General features: G+C 44.4%; 1 protein-coding gene and 1 pseudogene across 4 annotated transcripts in view; one reads left to right on the top strand and one right to left on the bottom strand.

Moving 5' to 3' along the window:
• FAM81A (family with sequence similarity 81 member A) overlaps positions 1 to 2,573 on the top strand; it is a 78,565-nt gene extending 75,992 nt beyond the window's left edge. For all 4 annotated transcript variants that reach the window (XM_059913158.1, XM_059913159.1, XM_059913162.1 and 1 more), the window contains one exon: positions 276 to 2,573. In XM_059913158.1, the coding sequence (XP_059769141.1) occupies positions 276 to 400 (125 nt within the window). In that variant the 3' untranslated portion in view covers positions 401 to 2,573. The remainder of the gene's footprint in view (positions 1 to 275) is intronic.
• Positions 2,574 to 5,402: 2,829 nt separating this feature from the next.
• LOC132360090 (NADH-ubiquinone oxidoreductase chain 5-like) lies at positions 5,403 to 6,785 on the bottom strand (annotated as a pseudogene).
• Positions 6,786 to 24,528: the final 17,743 nt, after the last annotated feature.

Genomic DNA, 24,528 nt, shown 5'->3' with positions numbered 1-24,528 from the left:
TTGGTTCCTCCCAGTGTTGGTGAAGTTAGCTTTGATCTCTTGGTTAAAGTGGTGTCTGTCAGATTTCTCCACTGTAATATTTCCTTTTTCCCTTTGTATCTGTAGGGAGATACTCTGAAACTAGGTAACTATCCTGTTTCCCATCAAACTTTTATTCCAGTAGTTTTAGTATCTATTGATATCTTTTGCCCAGATCAATTATTACTCTCTGCTGTAGATTTGATACAGGCTTGTTTTTTAATATTAACTCCTATGAAATTTACCTCTTCTTAAAGGGTTTACAGCCATCTATGAAAGCATAGGATCCCTCAGGCAAGTTCTCGAAGCCAAGATGAAGCTGGACAAGGACCAGCTACAGAAGCAAATCCAACAGATGCAGAAGCCGGACGCTCCAAAGTGAAGGGACTTGGGACATGGACCTCAAAGGTGGTTTTGCCAGTGGGGCCGGGAACTGGATTCCTCTGTAGCCAGGCGGTACCTGCATTCAGGATTGTTCTATTCATGGTGTGCATGTGCCGAGAAATGTGTTTCCATGGTTCTAGATGTCTACCTGGAGTCTTGAAAACACTCTCTTTAAAAGTATTACATACAGTTTTTACCACTTTATTCCACTTCTCTAAATTCAATGGAATATCCTCCCCTCCCTGGATTTTGAAAGGCTTTTATCCCTTTCGTTTTATGAATGAGAAAAGACTTAACAATTTTCCTTCGATGCTTGATGCTCTAGCCAAGACTTTACTCTTGAAAAATGTCGTGGTGATTTTTTTTAATTAAGAAGATAATGAATTATCACAGGAACGTGTTGCTCCTCACCCTAAATTAAGAGAACGTCCTGATAGATTAGAATTCAACCTTTGAGTCCATATTTGGATTTTATTATTGTTGTCTGTGCATTTCTTATATTGGTATCTTCTTGTAAATCTTCTGTCTTTTGTAGGGGGAGGGGATTTAACATTTGGAAAAATTCCTACCATTTATGCAGTGAAAATAATTTAAAAATTGATAACTGCCATATAGATTACAAATTAAAATGGAAACTTAAGACAATTATCTAGATAATGCAAGGCACAATTATCTACATCAACCACATAGTTATACCAGGTTTTAATATTGAAAACTTTTTTCAATTATCCACCACCTGTATAGTGATAGCCATATATTCAATAATGGAATGGTGGTTAATAGCCTGTTTATTACACAATTGTTCATTAATCATAATGGGATGTGAAAATTTTTCAGGCTCTTTGATCTCCTCTCTAAATTTTTCCAAAATAGGCACAGAGTGCTAAGGTTTATATACACTTATTGTAACTATATTCTTGTGCCTTGGTTTTATCACGTCAGTGCACTGTACCCTATAAAAGTTTTGTGGACAAAATAGAAGGCACGATAATACATCAGAATTATGATGTAAAAATGGGATCCTATGTATTTTTTAAATGCTCTAAAAATTTTATCACTGTTAAGATGTTAATCATTCACTATCAGTAATGGAATAGAAATTCATACTTTTGTATGGCCAGAGAATCAAATTGATATTGCATTTATAACAATGTTAAGAAACGTTCATTTTGAGCAACTTCGTAGATGATGGGTGTTTTATTTTCAATCGCTATATTTGATTAGTCATTGAAAATTGGCGCCAGTGCTATTTGTTCACCTATGTCTGTAAAAGCTAATAGTGAGACACATGCCATTCTAAACTATGAGGATGCCCAAGAAAAGGAAAACAGGGATACTCTGAAAAATTTTAAAACTTTTTTTTTTGTTTGCCTAGGACTCAGGAAAATTAAAGCATTTTCTATTTTAGAATAAATCATAAATGAAATCTCTAACTGGGTATTACTGTTTACCCATATAAATTATGCTGCTGAAGTACATAATAGTTTACTCTCAATGGCTTGACTAAATTTTTTTTTAATTTGGACCTGAGAAGTCATATAAGGAATATGTCATCCAACATATATTTCCTTATTTTGTCACAAATCTTTGCATCTCTATATAGGAAGACTATGTCCACTTAATGAAAAAACAAAAAGGTTAATGCTCTTTTGCAATCAGAAAGTGAGTTTCTTTTTGTGACAGAGTAGCCGTGTTTAGTACAGTTCTCCTGGTTTCAGCACAAACCACAGCACCGAGAGCCACGGCCCCTCCAGCGTCTCTCTCCTCTGCGGGCCCCGAGGAGGAAGAATCAGCACGTGTCACACCTGGGAAGAGGGGGACAGAGGACACCAGCTGGACTCAGGTCAAGGGGTGACGTGAGTGGGTGATACTTCTGATGCTGCCACCACCACGTCACGAGCTCTGGCAGGGGTTCTCCACCCTGGCTGCAAGTTGGAATCACCTGGGCAGTTCAAAAGCTACCAATGCCCAGACTGCCCCCCCAAGACCAACTAAGTCAGAACCTCTGGGAGGGGATGCAGGCGGCCGCACACGTCAGAGGCCCCTGGGTGACTGACGTGTTGTGAACCCCGAGCTCCAACGTCCTCTTATCACCAAAGTTTAAATGAGAATCAGCTTCCCTGTAGTTTCCTTTATCAGAAATTTGCAATAAAAAGAAAAAAACTTCCAAATCAGTGTGGCGTATGGTTTTTAAACTTTTAGACTTTTAGTCTTTTAGTGTGAGGTGAAATTTAATTAGGTAAAATACCATAGGAAATCTCCTCTTACTTTTCAGGGGAAACCTTTTGGTGGTTGAAATAAAGTGCTCTGAGTCCTGGCAGACCTGCTGGTAAGTGGAAAGTCATGGGAAGTTGCTCCATCCTTGGGTCTCAAGCTACGGGTGTCTTCTCGGCTCTGGAATAACCGCAGCTGGCAGTTCCTAGCGTGTGCTGTGTGCCCACGCTACGACCTTGGTGGATGTTCACTCATTTCATTATAACAACAACGAGTTGAGTTAAATACTGTTTGTTTCCCCATTTTACAGATGAGAAAACTGAGTCATGTAAAGGTAAAGCAGCTTGCCCCAAATCCTGCAGCAGGTAAGTGGGAGGCATGATCAAACCTGGCAGCTTACTTCCACAGTCTGGGCACCTACTGTACCCTACCCTACCTCTAAAGATGCAGCCTGGCCTAACTTTTTTTTTTTTTTTTGGCCACGCCATGCTGCATGCGGGATCTTAGTTCCCCGACCAGGGATCAAACCCGAGTCCCCTGCATTGGGAGCACAGAGTCCTAACCACTAGACCACCAGGGAAGTCCCACATAACTCGGACTTGCCAGGCCACTGACTCCAGCCCCATCTCTGCATGACCTTACAGTTCTGCCATCTGAGTCGCTGTGCATTTTAACGCCCTGATTCCAAATACCAAAGAGAGGCAATCTTATTAGCTCTGCTTGGGCCAGATGTCTTCCTCTGGTTGTATCAGTGAAGGTGAGGTAGTTGATGCCTCGGGACTGTAGAATCATAGGCATTTCGTCCCCTGTCCTTGGCTGTCCTAGGTAGTAGACTGTGGCTCTGTGCATTGGGAGATGGGTTGTGTTGGGTGAGTACAGAGCAGAATAGAAAGACAGCCCCCTCTGAATCGTGGTCATCCCACTAGGCTTTCAGCCTGAAAAAAAAATAAATCACAAACCACTCAGGACACCCTGGAAACTCAGTGGTAACTATGTGGAGTTTTTCGGTCACTGCTGTGTGACCTTGGGTAGTTCTTAACCTCTCTGAGTCTCATTTTTCTTATCTGCAGAATAGAGATTAAAATAATTTAAAAGAGGGAGCTGGTTTATCATTTTCCAAATACTGAAGTAATTTATGCAATACGTATTAGGTATCAGATGGTGAAAAATGGGGCCTGGGGAGGGGAGAAAATATATGGGGGTCCATGTTTCGGTCCAAAGTGTCCCATTGTCTGCGGGGACTGTGTATGGGCAGTGATTAACCTCCGAAGAAAGTGATAGCCCAGCCTGAGACAGAGAAGAGCAGTAGAGCCCGTATGAAGAAATAAGCAGATGGGACCAGCATGGGGATAATCCCTGAATGAGGGGAAGGGCTGGGGAGATCCTCAAGCTAGTTGGTCTTATCTGTGGAGCGGGTGTGGCTTCCCCAGGAGCACTGCGAGGGTTGTGATGGGTGGGATCAGAGCAGGGGAAGGACAGACTCCACATCAGGAGGGGTAAAGATAGATACGGAGGCTGAGGATGCAGAGCCCGGAGCTCAAGTTGGGAATTGAGGTGCAGAACCATGGGGGCTGAACCCAAATGGCTGGCTGGCATTTGAGGCTTTTTTGTATACAGACTGGAAGACTCAGTGTGTGGCTGGGCTGGATGACAAAAGGTGTGCATCAGGAGCAGACAGTCGTCAGCGCTGTGCTAAGGAAAAACTGCCAGGTGAATTCAGTATCCCTTCGAATAGCCGCAGTACTGTAGAATTACACGTAGGATAATGTGCAGAAGATTGTGTTTCTCATGCTGAGTTTTGGGTCCAGTTAATGTCAAAAACTTTTTTTGTCATCCATATAAATCCAGAGTTAAAGGACTTCTCTAGGTATCCTTTTATATAGATACCTGCACTGCAGATCCACCTATTAGAGTCAGAATGCTGGCTGTGGTAGGCAGTATGGAACATGTCTCCCAATGATCCCTACCTGCTGGTGTTCACCCCTTGTGCCATCCCCTCCCCTGGAGTATGGCCTGGACTTGTTAACGCACTTCTCATGAATAGAATATGGCAGACGCGGTGGCCTGTCACTCCTGAGATTAGGTTATAAAAGGATTCCCCCCCTCCCCCCTGTCTCATCACTTGTGCCGTGGAGGCAAGCTGTCCTGTTGTACATAGCCTCGTGGACAGGGCCGTGTGTTGTAGCCAAGAACTGAGGCCTTCAGTCCAATAGCCTGAAATGAACTGACACTTTCCAGCCATCATGTGAGTGAACTGAAGTGAATCCCCTCACCCCAAAGAAATGAAAGCAGGAACTTGGACAGTTGTATACCTGTGTTCATAGCAGCATTATTCACAACAGTCAAAAGGTGGAAGCAGCCCAAGTGTCCACTGATGGTTGAATAGATACGCAAAACGTTGCGTATGCATACAGTGGAATACTATTCAGCCATAAAAAGGAAGGCACTTCTGGCACATGCTACTACATGGACATTATGCTAAGTGCAATAAGCCAGTCATAAAAGGACAAATATTCTATGATCCCACTTGTACGAGGTACGTAGAGAAGTCAAATTCATAGGGACAGAGAGTAGCATGATAGTTGCCAGGGGCTGAGGGGTGCGGTGGGGAAGAGGGAGTTAATATCTAATCCATACGGAGTTTCAAGTGGGGAAGGTGTAAAAGTTCTGGAGATGGATGGTGGTGACAGTTGCACAACAATGTGAATGTACTGAATGCCACAGAACTGTACACTTAAAAGTGGTTAAAATAGTAAATTTTACATATAGCTTACCACAATAATAATTTAGAAAAAAAGAACCAAAGAAGTGGAATTAATTAGGAGTGGGTTATTTTCATTGATTAAAGTTAAGGTGGAAAAGCGGGGTTGTCCTAGATGCAAAGAAAATAATGCAAGTACTATAAACAGCTGGGAGGGACGTGGCAATTAGAGTTATTTGCAGGCCTCAGGCGTTGGTATAAGACATGTTAGTGGTTTTGATAATTAGGTCTTCAGAATAAAATCCAGTGAGGAAAGGTATTCCTGTCAGTGCTAGGCTTCCAATAATGAGGGCTGTTACGGTAAAAGGTAGTGCTTTAAACAGGCCTTCTATTTTTCAAATGTCTTGTTCATCATTTAGGCTGTGTGTAATAGCCCGAGAGCACATAAACAATATGGTCTTAAAAAAGGCGTGTGTGCAGATGTGGAGGAATGCTAGATAAGGCTGGTTAATACCGATTGTTACCATTATAAGTCCTAGCTGGCTTGAAGGGGAAAAAGCGACAGTTTTTTTAATATCATTTTGGGTAAGGGCGCATATTGCTGCAAATGGTGTAGTAATAGCCCCTAAGCATAATGCTGTTGTTTGGATGAATTTATTATTTTCTGTTAAAGGGTGAAAGCGGATAAGCAGGAAAATACCTGCTACAACCATTGCGCTTGAGTGGAATAAAGCTGAAACGAGGGTAGGGCCCTCTGTTGCTGAGGGAAGTCATGGGTGAAGACCAAATTGGGCGGATTTTCCAGTTTCAGCTAATACGAGTCCTATTAGAGGTAGGTTTGAGTGGCCTAGGTCGAGTATGAAGATTTGTTGCAGGTCTCATGTGTTTGAGTTAAATAGAAATCATGCTATTACTATAATAAATCCAATGTCTCCGATAAGGTTATATAGAATTGCTTGGAGAGCAACTGTATTTCCGTCTGCTCATCCATACCATCATCTGATAAGAAGAAAAGATATGATTCCGACCCCTTGTCATCCAATAAAAAGTTGAAAAAGGTTGTTAACAGTGACAAGAATTAATATTGTGATGAGAAAGAGGAGTAAATATTTGAAGAATCAGTTAATATTAGAATCTGAGTGTATATATTGTATTGAAAATTCTATAATAAACCACCTTATAAATAATGCTACTGGTACAAATATTATTGAGAAATAGTCTGTTTTGAAGCTAAGTGATAATTTAAGGGTTTGGATGGTAATTCATCGTCAGTTTGAGATAATTATCTCTTGGCCTGTATGAATGAATATTGTTGGAATTAAGCTAGTAACAAAAGCATATGAGATAAGGGTTTTTTTACGTATGGTGGGTATTTGTTGCTTTTGTAAATGTTGGCGTTTGTTATTATAATTGGTATTGTTAATATAAAGAGTGTGACTAACGTGAAAGAGGAGAATAAGTTCATTACTTTTATTTGGAGTTGCACCCACCCGAGTCAAGACGTCAGCTGAGACTGCAGCCCTGGCAGTTTATCTACAATCTCATGAGAGACAGTGAGCCAGAAATACCCAGCTAAGCCACATCCACATTTTTGACCCACAGAAACTGTGAGGTAATAAAATACGTGTTGTTTGAAGTCGCTACATTTGGGGGGTAATTTGTTATATACAATAATTAACACACCAGCACTGGGGAATCTTGACAGAATTTTTTTGTGGAAATGCCTGATGTTATGTTACAAATTACATCGTCCACATATATGATCCTATTTAATACACTTTCTGAGCAGGAAATGACCTTAAAAACATATCGAATGACGTATATACCTTATCACGTTTAATCTCTGTAATTACCCTATTTGGTGTGTACTGTTATTTCCATTTTGTGAGGGAGCAGATTATGGAAGGTGATACGGCTAATTAGTGGAGGATCAGGGATGTGAATCCATATCTATCCTTCTCTAAAGCCCAGGCCGGCATTTTGCTCCAAGATAAGCCAACACCAAGGCATAACGTGATTGGTTTAATAATCCCAAAGCTGCTTGGAATCAGAATCCTGTCTGGATCAGTGGTCTCAGCGTGTTCCCAGACCAGCAACATTGGCATCACCTGGGAAGTTGTTAGAAAGATAAAGTCTCGGGCCCCACCCCAGACCTACTGGATCAGAAACTCTGAGGTGGGCTCAGCAACCTACATTAAACAAGTCCTGCAGATGATTCCAATGCAAGTGGAATTTGAGAATCGCTGAGCTAGAGCTGCACTATAATACAATAGCCGTTAGTCTCATCGGCCATTTAAATTTAAATATAAATTAATCCAAATTAAATAAATTTTAAAATTCAGTTGCTCAGTTGCACTAGCCATATTTCACATGCCCAATAGCCACATGTGGTTAGTGGCTACGGTATTGTCCTGTGCAGAAGTAGAACATTTCTTTTGTCACAGAAAGTTCTGTTAGACAGCTCTGATCTCCAGCAATAATTTCCTCACCTTTTCAACTGACAGCTCTGTCCACAACTCTGTACCTTCGTCGGTCAACCTAGAATGAGCTTTGGACCCGGAACTTTCCTCCAGCCTCATCCCTACAATGTTATGTCAGTTGTCCCTAATAGAGATGCTTTCCCAGGTCCTTATAAGGTTTTGTCTCATCTGCCAGTCCTGATCAGTAGATATTGCTGCCTGGACTGAGTTGAGAAGGATCTGAAGGCTGGTGCCAGACCCAAGGGGAGGAGCCAAGGTGTGTGAACCAAGGGCTGGGGCCAGCTGCAGATTCTCACCAGGACATCCCAGGCGTGGAGGATGCCCATCGAGGAGGGGTTGCCAGCCAGGGGACTTGAGTGATTCTTTTTTTTTTTTTTTTTAACATCTTTATTGGAGTATAATTGCTTAACAATGGTGTGTTAGTTTCTGCTGTATAACAAAGTGAATCAGTTATACATATGTTCCCATATCTCTTCCCTCTTGCATCTCCCTCCCTCCCCCCCTCCCCATCCCACCCCTCTAGGTGGTCACAAACCACCGAGCGGCTGCTTCCCACTAGCTGTCTATTTTACGTTTGGTAGTGTATATATGACTTGAGTAATTCTGATGCCCCCTAGGGAGACGGATCCAGCAGGCCTGGATTAGGGTGAGCCAAAGTGGAAAACATAAAGGGACACCAAATACTCTGTAATTAAGATAAATAGTATGTCAATGCAATACTTTTTTTTTTTATGCAATACTTTTTAAAAATCAAAATTAATGCCAAAAAATGCACAATGAACAAAATACCAAACCTCCACAAACCATGCTGTGGGGAGCTCTTTTGGAACTGAGGCAAAAATAAAAATGTGTGCCCTCTATACATGTTTTATGTAATTTTATTTAAATTTTTGACATTTGTGCATCATGAGTTTTTTTGTTGTTAATTTAGATTTTTAGAAATATTGCACAAAAATACTATTTATTTTGACGGCTGAGGGTTTTGGCTGCTCTTCTCTTTATATGTAGCATTTGAGATGAGAGCTCACTCACTTCATCCTAATCCCGGCCCTGCCCAGATATCTAGAAATTTGGAGTTAAATCCAGTTCTCAATTATTGTTATTAGCTTATCTCAGGCATGTCTGATTGCTTTAGGTGGTTTCTGGTCTGTTTTTATCCCTAATTGTCATGCTTTGTTTAATTTTCAAACTTGTGACCCAGTTTTTCTTGGTGGTAGGTTGGGACACAAAGAAAACAAAGCTCTGACCTTTCTGAGACTCAGAGGAGGATGGCATGGGAGCGGGATGGAGAGGAGTGAAAATGCTTGCACGGTCTTGTCACTTGCTGTCATCATAGGGAGAGCTCTGCCACACCACTTGGCCAGCCCTTGGGATTCACTGTCCTTTGCTGCCCCTATGTGGAGGGAATAGAAACTTCTAGGGAATCTTTTTCAAAAAATTGTGGTACAGTTGATTTACAATATTATAGTAGTTTCAGGTGTACAATATAGTAATTCACAATTTTTAAAGATTATACTCCATTTATAGTTATAAAATATTGGCTATATTCCCTGTGCTGTACAATATATCCTTGTAGTTTATTTATTTTATACATAATAGTTTGTACTTCTTAATCCCCCACCCGTATCCTGCCCCCCTCTCCCCAGCCCCGTAACCACTAGTTTGTTCTCTATATCTGTGTGTCTGTTTCTGCTTTGTTATATTCACTAATTTGTTTTATTTTTTAGATTCCACATATAGGGAATATGTTTCAATAGGAAGAACCCAGAACCAAGGAATGCCTCTGTGGAAGAGCCCTTGGAGATCCTTGAACTCAACTCTCATTTTCTAGAACAGGAAACCAGAGAAATTAAAAGTGGGCTTTGCAGGTGAGGGCACGTGACAGTATGGTAGACAAGCTGTAACCATAATAGTGACTCAGCACCAACTCTGCACTGGCTGGGATGTGGCAATGAACAAAACAGACCAAAATGTCTGCCTTTATAATTTTTGGCTGCGTTGGGTCTTTGTTGCTGAGCGCGGGTTTTCCCTAGTAGGGGCGAGCGGGGGCTACTCTTTGTTGCGGTGCGCGGGTGTCTCATTGCGGTGGCTTCTCTTGTTGCGGAGCAGGGGCTCTAGACGCGCGAGCTTCAGTAGTTGTGGCACGTGGGCTCAGTAGCTGTGGCTCGTGGGCTCTAGAGCACAGGCTCAGTAGTTGTGGTGCACGGGCTTAGTTGCTCCCCGGCATGTGGGATCTTCCCGGACCAGGGCTCGAACCCGTGTCCCCTGCATTGGCAGGCGGATTCTTATCCACTGTGCCACCAGGGAAGCCCCTGGCTGCCTTTATAGAGTTTCAAGTCTAGTGTGAGGTGGGGGTAGGGAGAGAAAATCAACAGGCAAGTGAATCCCAAGCCTGTCAGTTGATGGTAAGTGCTTTGGAAGAAAATAAAGCAGGGGCTGGGGGTAAGGGGTTCCAGGAAGGGAGGTGCCAGTCGCAGGAGGATGGCCAGGGAAGGCCTTGCTGAGATGCAAAGGCCTGATGGAGATGAAGGAGGAACCAGGCAGCTACCTAGGGGAAGAATTTACCTACATCTTCTTATTTTTATAAAATAACCCTATTTACAGTTCAGACATTCCATATCCATCTAGCTGCTAATATGTTGTCCTTCTGGCTAAACAGCAGCTTTTTTCCCCCTGCTTTTATGATCTCTGGATGCCTCATGGTCCCCTATTTGGCTTCTCAGTTTCCATACCCTGGATGACCAGTTCTCTGTAGTAAATTCCCTGTGTGAAATACCTAGGGAGGTTTCTGTCTTTCTGAATGGACCCCGGCTGACATAATGAGTAAATTGCACCCGGGATTATCACTTGCTCTGCCCCATCACACACATGCTTTTCCTCCAGTGCCATGTAGATCTTTGTGATGGAAGAAATGTTCACGTATTGAGGTATGGGGAAGTCATCCTGGCTTATACATGATCTGGCTTGAATTCATGTTAATGAGAATGGCCTGTCTTATGGCCTGTTTATCATGCATTGTACATCTGCTTTAACCATTAAGAGAAGAATGCATTATCCAAAAGTAAAGTATGTCCACTGTGAAGATAGGGATAAATGCCTCTCCCCACCCCCTGATAGTCCCCAGCTAGTACTCTTTCGAAGATAAGCTTCCCTTCCCAGATACCGAGGTCATGCTGACTCGCTATGTATGTGCTAATCTGCCTCATTTGAAACCTTGATGGAATGTACCTCTGTCATATTTGATATTCTTTGATTCTGACAAGATACAGAACTGTGCTGAAAACCACGTTTCCCCAGAGGGCTTTCTTTCTTGGAAAGAAAGCTGCGCTCCCGGGCTATAAGCCTCCGTTTGGCTGAACACAACTCTCTTCTGTTCCTGTTATAGATTGTTGATTGATTATTTGCATCGACATTTGGAACTTCCAGGTTTGTGCTTGCTGATAAGCCAACAGCACCTCTATTAGCTAAGCTTTTTTGAGTGTGCCCCACATTGTGCTAGGCACTGATCTCTGTATCTGCCAAGAAGTCTGGACAGAGCAGCCCCTTTATCCCTGCCCCAGGCCCCTGCTGGTCTATCAGCAGCTCCCAGACCCTCAGCCGTGCACTCTAGAATCTGGCCAGGAACTCATATGTCCAACAGCTGCTGTGCTGCTGCCGAAATCAGGATGGACAGGGCCACACACTGAGTTTCTAAAGTAAGACCTCAGCTTGTCCACTCTCTGCGCAATATTCTCAGCATCCTCAAACCCATCTGGACGTTTGGACCAGTTTTCCACCTCTGGCTTTCACCCCAAGAGGGAGAAAAGGGAGGGCATGTTTGTCAGCTGTCCTCTCTCCTCCTCGTACCCCACTGGATGAAAGAGAAGGCTGGGTGTCCTATTTCTGCTTCCTGTCTGGACCGGCCTCCCACTCTGCCTTGTCCTTCTCATTCCAAGCCCCTGATGGTAGAAGGGGGTTCTTTCTGCACCATGGAGGCAGGTTTGGTTGATGACCACGTCCATAGCTGTTGCTCCTACTAGGAAAAGAAATTTAGAAGGTTCTTTCTCTTGTGTCAAAGCCTGGCTTTTTGAGATGAGGTGTTGAAGACAGCTATTCTGGGTTTCAAAACTGAATGTGGACTACTTTCTCGTGGCATTCCTGCTGTCACCATCCCAGTTCCCTCTTCAGCAAACAGATACTTCCATAGAATAGGGGACAGGTGGAAGGCAAGGTATGCAAATGATGCAATTAGTCAATTAGTTTATTTCAAAATATTATCCCATTACATGTACCTGAATATCCTCCTCCTAGACTGTGATCTACTTAAAGGCATGGTCACGTTTCCCCAAATATCTCAAAATGTCTAAGAGAAGTCAGATGCTAACCATGAAAAGATGTATGGATTAACTACCGTTTCAGGTTTCCTTATGTTGTCTCCCATTATCACAGCTCCTTGTAGGGCAGCTTCCTGCCGCAGACTAGTTAGAAACTCCAACGAATAGTTCCAGATGGGCTAAGGTCTTTGATGAATGAAAAGTAAAATGAATTAACTGTTTAATTAATGCATGTTTAAAAAACTGATCTTTCTAAAGGGTCTGTGTTTGGGGTAAAATTCCAAAAGGAAAGTAAAAACATTGGGGACCACTGCATTAGTCATTCATTGAGCACATGCTCTATGGAAAGTAACATTTTGCACATTGTCTCATTTACCTGTTATTTCTGGACACTGTGAAAAATAAGTTTTATGGCAGACCTGTCTTAAATAGGCATTCTGAAAGCAAGATGGTAAATTTCTCTGGCTTTATAAGACTCAAGAAGAAGAAATCATTTCAGCTTAACCTCATTTTGGCTCTTTTTCTAAACTATAGAAACTATAGAGCTATGAAGTCTATCATTAGATGGAGCAATAAGGTAGATTTTTAAGAAGCAACAAAAAAAACCCGACACCCCACCACCACCACCCCAACTTTCAAATTTCTTAAATAATGGTGACCTGATACACGTATAGGACTTTGTAATTTACAAAACACTTTTGCCTAAAATACTTAGCCCTCATAACACCCCTGCGTTACTATTATTATTCTCATTCTTAGATAAAGAACCCAAACTTACTAATTTTAATTGAACACCTACTATGTGCCAGACACTTAAAAATTGTATATCTCATTTAATTTAGACAACAACACAATGAGTAAGAAATTACCTTCTAAATCTTACGAATAGGGAAACTAAATCTCAGGGAAGTTTGGTCAAGGTCATATAACCAGCGAAGCAAGGCTGAGCACCCACATTCTTTGATACCAAGTCTAGTGCATTTCCTACTACCACCTATTAGATCCTTCAAGCTTCTGGAAAGGAATTCCTATGTCAGAGCCTTCTTTTGCCCAGATCCACTTAGGCCTGCATCTCACAGACCTGTAAAGCTGCAGAGGGGGAGAAAGGAACATGAGAAAGAGTTACCATTATAGCATCAGTGTGTAAAACTCATTAGTTTCAGCCTGAAAAAAACAAATCCCTCTTCCCTTTTCTCACACCGCCTTCTACCTTACTCAGGTGTTTTCATAACGCGTCCTTTTAGTAGTTTTCTACTGCCAGTTGTAGGTAGTTGTAGGTAGCTTGGCCTTGGGCCTTTGAATAAAGCCTTGTGGGTGTTCATTATTCTCAGATTGAAAATACTTGTTGGTGGTAAGAAGTGCTTTCTTTACATGGTGATTCCCCTCCCCACTACAGCCCTGAATCCCTCTTAAAATATAAATTTATTCTAATGCCTAGAAAATAGACCAGTAGCTAATAGGTAGTTAATAAGTATTGTTGAATGAATGATTATTACTGAGCACGTATTGAAATTTAAGAGTGGATGGTGTTGTTTCTGTTTGAAGCATCACCAAATAACACTAAATGTATGGAACACTCATTATCATGAACTTTACATTCAGGAGTCCTTCTGTGACTTGGCCACCTTCTAAATTATCCTAGAAATGTCGGTTTTGGTGACTGCCCACAACTCTTTAAATGAAATGGTTCTGCATACAATCTTTTGCCCAGATGGCTTATGCCCCTGGTCACAGCTGATTGGACTAAGGTAGACACCCTATCAAAGACAGCCAATCAGAGGTGAGCTAGTGACTTCTAATATGATTTGGTGCAAAAAGCTGAGTTGGGTCTATAGTTATTTAAACTTGCATGCAATCCCTTCTGCTTGCTAGGGGATGAGGTGGTGAAGGAAGGTTGACATAAATTAGCTAATATCTGGGTTATGTGGATATTTATCCTACAGCTGCTTAGTGTACATTCTATATCTTGGAAGGGACAGGGAGAGAGACTTACAGAGATGGAGTGAGATACAGAGGCCCCTCGTCTTCTAGGAAAGTGACAAGGCTCTCTGGTGTCAAGCAGGTGACTGTGCTTCAGGCTTTGGCCCAGAGGCTTCCGCAGACAAAAGCGAGGCAGCTGATACACTGGGGAAGGAGCACAAGGCAAGGAGTTGGAAGGTCTGTGTTTGCATCCTCACTACTGACTACAGGATGTGTGACCTTGGACAAAAATGTACGTTTTTAAAGAGCCCTATGAATACATGTATGTCGATTAACAATACATTAATAATAACACCTCTAGATGTCTGGGTTTCATAATTTAGTGTAGGTAAGAATCCTTAAGGCACTTATTCTAAATGTGTCTTTTTCAGGATCCACCCCACAGAAAATCTGCTTTAGTAGCTGTGGAGTTTTTTGGTTTTTTTTTTTTTGTTTTTTTTTAATCAGTCATCAATTTTATACACATCAGTGTATACATGTCAATCCCAATCGCCCAATTCAGCACACCACCATCCCCACCCCACCGTGGTTTTCCCCCCTTGGTGTCCATACGTTTGTTCTCTAAATCTGTGTCTCAACTTCTGCCCTGCAAACCGGTTCATCTGTACCATTTTTCTAGGTTCTACATACATGCGTTAATATACGATATTTGTTTTTCTCTTTCTGACTTACTTCACTCTGTATGACAGTCTCTAGATCCATCCACGTCTCAACAAATGACCCAATTTCGTTCCTTTTTATGGCTGAGTAGTATTCCATTGTATATATGTACCACATCTTCTTTATCCATTCGTCTGTCGATGGGCATTTAGGTTGCTTCCATGACCTGGCTATTGTAAATAGTGCTGCAATGAACATTGGGGTGCATGTGTCTTTTTGAATTACGGTTTTCTCTGGGTATATGCCCAGTAGTGGGATTGCTGGATCATATGGTAATTCTAGTTTTAGTTTTTTAAGGAACCTCCATATTGTTCTCCACAGTGGCTGTATCAATTTACATTCGCAGTAGCTGTGGAGTTTTATCCCCCATCCCTCAGGTGTGTCTGACTCAGTCCACAGACCACAACTTGAAAAGCCCTGCTCTGGATGAAGGAACTAAAAGCAGGAGACAAGTCCATCTCAGTCAGTGAGCCTCTTTCTGGCTGCTCAGTTGACCATGGCCGCACTGCCTGGGTGCTGGAGAGTCTGTGTATTTAAGAGCCCCGTCACTTAAGGCACAAAGGCCAGATGGAGATCGGGAAGGGTCTTCTCACCTTCCTGAGCATTGCATCTAGGTGGGAGAGAACGAACCTAGGAAGGAATAAGCCAACCAAACAGGAGAGGAGTTGGGTATTTCTCCAGAAGCCAGACATGGTTTTCTCTCCATGGATGTGGTGTGGAGACTTTATAGTTTGGGGGCTTAGCTGGCAAATGTGGGGGGAAAAGGAGCCCAGGTGTCTGAAGGAGCGTCTGCTGAAAGTGCAGAGGGGCAGAGAAGCAGCCCCAGGGCAGAGGGTGATGAGAGAGCCCTACAGCCTGAGCAGAGAGCTGGTTAGGGTTAGAGCTATGGAGAGAATTCACTCTCGCTCAGAGATGGCTAAAGGAGGTTCAGTGCCAACCTAAGAGATTCCCTGTGTCATTCTGCAGGGTCCTGCCATCTGTCCCAAGATGGCCAATCATTTTTTTTTTTTTTTTTTTTTGAGAACAAGCTATCCCATGACATTTACAATTGACCAGGCACTGAAAGAATTGCAGTATAGGAGTAGGGTCCAAATATGTGATCAGTTGAGATGATGGGCTGAATTTAACAGAATAATATGCAATAGAAAAGAAGCACATGAAAAGATGGTTAACATCATTAGTCATCGAAATGTTTATAAAATCCACAATGAAATACTTCAATCCTACTAATATGGCTAGAATAAAAATGACAGACAATAACAAGTGTTGGTGAGGCTGTGAAGAAATTTGGAACTCTTTTATACTGCTGGCGGGAATGTAAAATGGTGCAGCCGCTGTGGAAAGCAGTCTGGCAGTTCCTCAAAAGGTTAAACATAGAGTTACCACGTGACCCAGCAGTTCTACTTCTAGGTATAGATCCAAAAAGCTGTCATTAACAAAACACTCAAAGAAGAAATAAAAACTTCCATCTGAAAACGTAATAAGAATAAACGCATGGTCATGCCTTTGGGTCCAAGAATTAAAGGGGCTGAAGTGGACATCTTCTTTTGTCTGGCCAGCCTCTACCTTCTTTAGGTGACAGTCTCTGATTTCTCTGGAGAATTAGCTTCCTTCTAATGGTCCTGTTGGGAGCATAAGTTACAGGGCCCCTTACCTGCTACGCAGGGGGCAAGTGACCCTGGCTGAACCAGATCAGACTCTGGCTTGGGAATCTGAACCCTGAGCCGAGTGGCTCATGGAAGCTATTGGGACTGAATCCTTCCCAGGACACCACCTGAAAGTTTCCCACTGAGATCCCTGGGGCTGGTTCCATTCCTGTGCTTAGTTTTGGGCACGTCTTCTGATACACTTCTTTTCTGCCTAGCTTAGCCAGAATTGGTTAAACTGGAGTTGCTTGTGAAGGGAAACCTCAACAGATACATTGAATCAATGTGGCATAGCAGCTGCACATGCACAATATCAGGAGTTTTAGCTTCAATGTTAATAACTGCAATTAACCATTATCGATCACTTGGTGGAGCTGGCACTGTGCTAAGAACTGTGCCTGCGTTTCATTTAATTCAACCCTCGCAATGACTTTACTTGATAGGTACTGCCTTGGCTCCGTTTTACCCAGGAGGGGATGAGGCACAGAGAAATTAGGTACATTTGCTGAGGTCACGCAGCTGATTAATGTTGGACTTTGGATTCGAATCCAGCTCTACCTGACTCCAGAATAGTGCTCGTAACCACTGCTCTGTACTGCCTCAAAAGGAATCGGCATTGTTGTTACCGAAAGTGGGGTCCGGCTGCTCGCCGCTCAGAAGCCAATACTCGAGAGGCAGGGTTGATGGAAAGAAAAGTTTGCTTTATTTCGGAGGCCAGCAAATGGGGAGGAAGGCAGACTCATGTCCAAAGGCCAACTGCCCCCTGACAATCACTGGGCAAGGGCTTTTAAAGGGGAGTCTCAGGGGTGTATAGGTGGAGGGAGGGGGTACATGCAGAAACAGCACAGTCACCTCTGACAGTCATCTTGAAATTAGTCATGCAGTGGTCTGATCAGTGTCATCTTGATTGTTTTAAGTACAGCTACTCTTTAGTTCCAGGGTCAGTTTGTTCCCATTTCCTTGAAGCCAGTTCTCGGAATTGTGGCAGCTTAAGTCATGGCTACGGTTTGGCTATCACGTAGTTAACTTCTTCCACCTGGTGTGGGTTTCAGTATCTACAAAACAGCTCAAAGTATATGGCTCAGAATGTTATCTATAGCGCTTGAAGCAGAACTAAAGGCGCTTGACTTTTCTTAATGATTAAACTATTATTATTTGGTCTTGTTTGACTGTTTTCCTTTGCTTCTGCATTTTCTCACTTCTCTGATGAAACTTATTTTTTGACTAAAGTTTTTCTGTAGACAAAAGACAGGCAGAGGACATGGCGGCGGGGAGGACCATAGGGGTCCTGCTCTGTTTCACTGTGGAGGGTTGCCCTGAGCAAATGGAACCTCCGGCTGTGACCTGAGAAGTTCAAGGTGGCAGAGTACATCCTGCCTTTCCCTGGCAGTGGTCTCAGAGGTAGGGCCTGTGCTTTAAGACACTCGATGGCAGAATGATCAACCCTTACTGCCCATTACAACCACCCAGGGAGGTTTAAAACCACTGATGCCTGGATCCCACCCTCTGATGTAATTGGTCTGCGGGGCTGCTGGGCCATGGGATTGTTTTTCAGTTTCTCAGATGATTCTAATATGCAGCCATGGTTGCCAGCTTCTATTTTTTCAAAACTTACAAGGCATACTGTACACCTGTGGATCTTGTTAAAATGCAGATTCTGATTCTGGATGATCTGGATGGGGCCCAGGAGTCATGTCTCTAACAAGCTCCAGGTGATTCCAAGTAGACTCCTGGGCCCCACCCAGACCTATGGAACCCAAGCAGGAATGCCAGGGAGAGCCCAGGTGATTTTCATGCACATTAAGGTGTGAGAAGCAGGCTGGGCCAAGGGTATATTTAAAGAAGAGCGATGGGGCTTATGATGAGATTCAGAGCTGAGGCATCTGAGCAGGCGTGAGCGGGATTGAGGATGTGTAGCCAGGAGGAGAGAAGAAAGAACAGAAGGAGGCAGGTAAGTGCTTTGACCCTCAAGAGGCTGCTTCAGGATGGAGGAGGGGACTGAGGGATGTGTCATCCAGAGGAAGACCTAGGAGGTCAGGGGGACTCATTCTGTCCAGCGGGGGTGGTTGGTTGGTTGGTTGGCTTCCCCTGGGGCTGTGGGGGCCACGCTTCTTGTCAAGGAGGTCACACTCGATTAATGATGGCAGAAGGAATTCAAGCGTTGTAAAGATTTGATGATTTCTAAGCTGTCTTGCTACTCTGAAATTGTGTCTGTGGAGTTGAAGTGGTGGGCTTTGTCCGGTCACCTGGGGACCTAGTGCCTGTGGAGGTGAGGTGAGACGTGTCAGAACTTGAGTTTGGGGTCTGGGTGAATGCAGTATTTTGGGGTGAAACTGATAAAAACCAACCTAATGTGAGGAGATGCCCACAAAGCGGTGTCAGGGAGGAAGACATTTTCCTTTACCCCCCAGGGTTCTTCGGGCTGGTCTAAGAATTAAATTGACATCGGAGAGATTAACAGGAGAAAAATCAAACAAAAGTTTAGTAACGTGTGTATGTGGGAGAGACTCAGGAAAATTGAGTAACTCGCCAAAATGGCTGAAACCCTCACCTTAAATACCATCTTCAGCTAAAGACACAAGAGGATGTTAAAGCTGGGGAGACTCAGTTATGGGCGGTGACCAGGAAAAGCACAGTAAACAAGGGTAAGGTTACTATGTGGATTTAAGTCAGTGCCTCTCCACTGATAAGCTTCTAGAGGTTAGATCATCCTTTTTTTCCTGATACAAAGAGGGAGTCGCCCATAAAAATGGGGATTTCCCTTACAACTCTGTTTCTCGCCAAAGGGCAACTCCAATTTGTTTTTCAGAGCCCTTCCCATGTCTGCTGTTTTCTCAGAAAATGACCATCTTAAAACAATTAATATGCCAAAGAGACATATTTTAGGGTGGCAAATTCTGCTCCCCTACAGGGGAGACATATTTTACACTAGAGTATGTGGGAGGAGACTCTGGACACCTCCAAATCCGGCAGGGGTGACCCCAAAGTCCTGAGGCCCCGTTTTGCTGTGCTCTGGTCTCTGAGGTCATGACGTGTTACCAGAAGACATGGGCTGTGAGGAAAAAGAAATGGGAGGTGGGACCAGGAGTTGGGGTCACATTGCGGCGGGGTGTTTGTCTTGCACCAGCCAGAGAAGAGGAGCTCGGATTGGGGTGGCCTGGTGCTTTAGGTAGAAACAGCTCTAGAAAGGAGAGGGGGAACCATGACGTCCTCGGGTGGAAGGACTGGACCCCCGTTGTTTCAAGCAGTGTGGGTTCACTGTGCCTGTGAATTGAGGAGGAGAAGCCGAGCGGGGCCACCCAGGGAGACCTGGGAAGGAGAAGTCTGGGCCCCCGGGCGGCTTCACAGGTGTTGGCAACTTGGCTTTCTGGATCTTATTTCTTGGGCTCTGTCTTTCCAACAGTTCAGTTCCCCTCTCTGCCCCAGTGTGTGCCTCGTGTCTGCTGGTGGGATCCCCAGCCTCTCTGTGACTTCCACAACCTTGGGAGGCGGCTGGGAGAGAGGCCAAGAGCCCCAAAGGGCAGAGGCTACAGAGGGTGGGGATCCTGTGTCCAGGCGCTTGTGGCCTGAGCCCTCGCTCTTCGCTCTCCTAGACGAGACTTGAGGGCACTCTGCTTGCGTGTGAAACACCCAGGAAAACTCTCCTTTCCCACAGAGGAACTCCTCTTTATCTTTCTCGAAACCTGGAGCCCTCTTAGGCAAGCTTGCATTTTGTCTGTATGTGGTAGAGAGTGAAATTCAGAGAAGTACTGGTGCTACGTGTGCAGGCCCCGGGGCGTTCTGTGTGTGGCGCTTTCCTGCCCTTCCTCAGGGCTTTCTCCTTGGTTGCGGGTGTGCTGGGCAAGGGCAGTGCGTGGGGCGGCGGGTTGGGGGGCATCGTGTGTGGTGATGGGGGTGGTGAAGGCCAGGGTCGCGGCGGGAATGTGCCGAGGACCTGCTTGGTCTTCCTTAGGAGCAAACCCATCAAGTCTCTGGTGGGTTTCTCGGGCCTTACTCTCAGGTGGGGGAGCTTCAGACTTCTTTAGCCAGCACTTGGGAAAGGCAAGTCAGACGGAAAAGCAGTCAGAGGTGCTGGGGGCCCTGCTTGGGACCCCGCCTTGGTCAGCCTGGATCAGCGGGAGGCAAAGGGAACCTATGAACTGAGTGAATCCCCATGCTGAGCTGTGCCGTTCCTCCCGGTTATAATCTCATGGAATCCTCATAAAACTCTCCATTTGGAGATGACACACTGCATCTCAGAGACGTGCCTTGCCCAAGGTTCTCCACTACGAGGTGCAGCCTTGGGACGCCTGGGGTGCTTGTGCATTGCACACAGGTGTTCACAGAGGCTTGGGCCACCTTAAGGCGGGGGGGGGGGGGGGGGAGCTCCTCCTGCTCAGGTGCCTTAACTGCTAGGACACGTGCAAACCCTTTCAGACCAGAAGAAAGGGCTATTGTTCTCCAGGCCCTTATCCTACCTTCAAGGGCCCTCGCTTTTAATCACGTTTTAACTGATTATTATGATACCAGGAAGCCAGCGTTAGATTTCATTTACCTTACAGTTTGGGCCCACCAGGAAGTAACCTTTGCTCAGAGCTAAGTGTTCCCTGGGCACCCTGTCTTAGGAGGAAGTTGATGAAAGTTTTGTTGCATCTGCTGCTTGAATAGTTTCCCCCCAACAGTTGGAGCCCCACTCCAGGGGGGTATTAGTCACCCCTGTGTCTTGAGCTGAATCAGATTTTTCTGTGGGCTTAGTCAGCTCACCTCTGGGAGGGGAGGAGCGGCTGTCTCCTCAGGTACCCATATTGGTCGGGCTCTGAAGTTCATGCTCTCAGCCCTGCTGACTATTAAATCCCGTGGTTTGTCCTCAGCTAGCAACATGTCGGCTCTTTGCCAGGGATACCACCATAAAGTTTGCAAGAAACTGTACTTACGAGGAACTTCTTGAATAGACAGTTATTCGATTTTTCTAATTCAGGGGATGATTGCAATGGTCTGATCTTCTACTGCCTCCAGCATACAAAGCAGTCCTTCTCATACTTAAGTTAGGTAATGTCATTTTTCCACTCAAAACCCTCCAATGGCTTTTTCTGAAGTACCTACTGGGATCTACCAGGCCCTATGTTACTCGCCCTGCCTGCCTACCATTTCTTCCCTCCCTTGAGGGCTTCTTGACTCACCCTGACTTTTTGCTCTGGTCACATTACCTTGTGTGCTGTTCATCCTACTGTTTCCTCCCTACCTCGGGGCCTTTGCACTTGCTGTTCCCCCAGGTATCCACGTAGCTTCCTCACTTCTTGCAGGTCATTACTCAAATGTGACCTTCTCACTGAAACCTTGCCTGACTACTCCCTAGACTCTTCCTCCCTCCAGCACTCCCCTTTTCTTTGTTAGTTTCCATAACACCCATCTGATATACCATATACTTTTTTTTTTTTTTTAATTTTTGTCTGTGTTGGGTCTTCGTTTCTGTGTGAGGGCTTTCTCTGGTTGTGGCAAGTGGGGGCCTCTCTTCATCGCGGTGCGCGGGCCTCTCACTGTCGCGGCCTCTCTTGTTGCGGAGCACAGGCTCCAGACGCGCAGGCTCAGTAGTTGTGGCTCACGGGCCTAGTCGCTCCGCGGCATGTGGGATCTTCCCAGACCAGGGCTCGAACCCGTGTCCCCTGCATTGGCAGGCAGATTCTCAACCACTGCGCCACCAGGGAAGCCCCCATATACTTTTACTTTATTGTGTATTGCCCATTCCTTTACTCTAGGATTTAAGCTTTCTGAAGCAGGATGTTATTTGTGCTTGCTTGCTTGCAGAGAACAGTATCAGGCAGTAAGGTGCTCAAATACCTGAGTGAATAGATGAATGACCGTCTCCAACACAATGCCTTTAGAGGCCAGTTACGTAACTTAAAAGTATGAAATGACTGGAATAAAAACAAAGGCGGGTGGAGAGTTGAGACGTGCACATCCCTGCTAAGAGCATTAACTTAAACAACAGCAATAACAATCATAAAACAGTCCCAGCTACACCAAGCCCATGTGTGTGCTGCTAGTTTGTGACTGGGTATGTCAGATGGGCTGATCTTCCAGACCTGGACTTCCCTAGAATTGCCATCAGTAAATAGCTCTGAGGAGAGGTGCCCATGGTTTTCCTTGAGGGATCTTCTAAGAAGTAGTTCTGTGAAACTGTCATTTTGAACATTCTAAAGATAATGATGATTGTTCATTACACTGTATCTGTAGAAGAAATTTTTTTTCTCCTATTGGTATCAGGTCAGGTATGTGTTTCTCAAACCATTTTATTTTTGAATCAGATAGACCCTAGGACTCATGTTACCGATAGTTGTTTTTCCAGGTAGAAAATTCAGAATTGAAATTGTAACCCTCTTAAAGGTGTGAGACGTCCTGACATACATTTTGTATTAGCCACGTTCCTGATTCCGTATTATGTCCTGTCCCTTTTGTGCCTTTGCCTCATCTTTCTTACTCAATCCTAATCCAATAAGAAAAGAAATGAACTGAATACTTAACTTGCTCAGGCTTCTAGGAATAAACAACATCCAGAATAAATAGAACAGTTTCCCTTTTTCTTCTTACTAATACCCTCCAACTCAAAGGTGTCATGTGCTGTGATAGTCACTGGAAAGTGGGAGAGAAATACAACTGAGGGAGGATCTAAGAGGGAGGGAAGGACAGGAGATGGAAGAGGCTGCAGAGAAGGTTGGAAATAAGTGGTGAGAGGAGCAGAATGAAATGGCTCTTCTCCAAGAATTAGATCACCCCTCTTACTGTACAAGATCAGACCTCGTGAAACACAAAGAACATTCCCACAGTGGCCTGGCCGGCCATAGGTGCTTCGCACAGGTATATTGAAGGAAGTGCAGCTTCTTCTGTTGGGAGGTTTGGGAATATCTAATGGTCTTGTCTCACATTCAGGTTCTGGACCCCTCTGGTTTCCTTATGACTCACAAGAGTGGGGGTCCCACCCGGCTGTGACTGACTATACCATCCCAAGAAGACTGTCACTCATTGACTTTTAGAGGTCCTCCCTTTGTTCATTTCTCAGGAACTTCATATTTGTGATCAGGACAAATAAAAATCACATGCCTGAGCCTCTAGCTGGCTGAGCACAGCTATGAAACTGACAGCAATCCTGACACTAGGGATACTACCCCGGTGACGTACGTGGTCATAGGAGAGGTCCTTATTGTTTTTTTTTTTTTTTTTTTTTAATTAATTAATTAATTTATTTATTTATGGCTGTGTTGGGTCTTCGTTTCTGTGCGAGGGCTTTCTCTAGTCGCGGCGAGTGGGGGCCCCTCTTCATCGCGGTGCGGCCTCTCCTGTTGCGGAGCACAGGTTCCAGACGCGCAGGCTCGGTAGTTGTGGCTCACGAGCCCAGTTGCTCCACGGCATGTGGGATCTTCCCAGACCAGGGCTCGAACCCGTGTCCCCTGCATTGGCAGGCAGATTCTCAACCACTGCGCCACCAGGGAAGCCCCCTTATTGCTTCTTATCTGACTTTATCCACGAAATGCCCGAGTATCTCCCAACCTCTGTGATCCGCTAATGCATTTACTGTGAGTGCAGAGTAAGTGTTTAACTTTGCCTGTTTTTTCATTAGTATCGTTATTCTAATAATTGTGTTGATTCATATGTTGCAAGAATGTTTCCTCATTTCCCTCCAGGAGGACTGTACTCTGAATATTGCTTGATATCTGGAAGCCCTTTATGATGCTTAGCAACTGCATGACTCATGGCTGCCCATAAGCTCTTGTCAGTTTAAGAGAATGGTTCTATTATCTCCTCTAGCCGGTTTTCTTCCTGCTTTCATCACACACACACACCCTTCCAATTTTAAAAAGAACCCGAAAAGGTGGGTGTCCCACCTATCTATTCAAGTTCCTCTTGTCTTTTCTTCTGACAGGGAGCTCAACTCATTATTTGATCTCCCCATGGCCAGAATTAAGTAAAACATGATTTATCAAGCACCTTCTACGTGTCACATACTGTTCTAGGGAGCGGGGAGGTAGCAGTGAACAAAACAAACTCTCCTTCCTTCCTGGAGCGAACTTTGCAGTGAGGGGAGAGAGGCAATAAACGAAATAGGTAAAAGACGTGACGGTAAGCGTTAGGGAGGTAAATAAACCAGGAAAGGGGGT

The sequence above is a fragment of the Balaenoptera ricei genome, chromosome 2 (genome assembly GCF_028023285.1).
Source record: "Balaenoptera ricei isolate mBalRic1 chromosome 2, mBalRic1.hap2, whole genome shotgun sequence".
Lineage (NCBI taxonomy): Eukaryota > Metazoa > Chordata > Mammalia > Artiodactyla > Balaenopteridae > Balaenoptera > Balaenoptera ricei.
The sequence above is the reverse complement of the archived record's forward strand: the minus strand, read 5'-3'. Positions and strand labels throughout refer to the sequence as shown.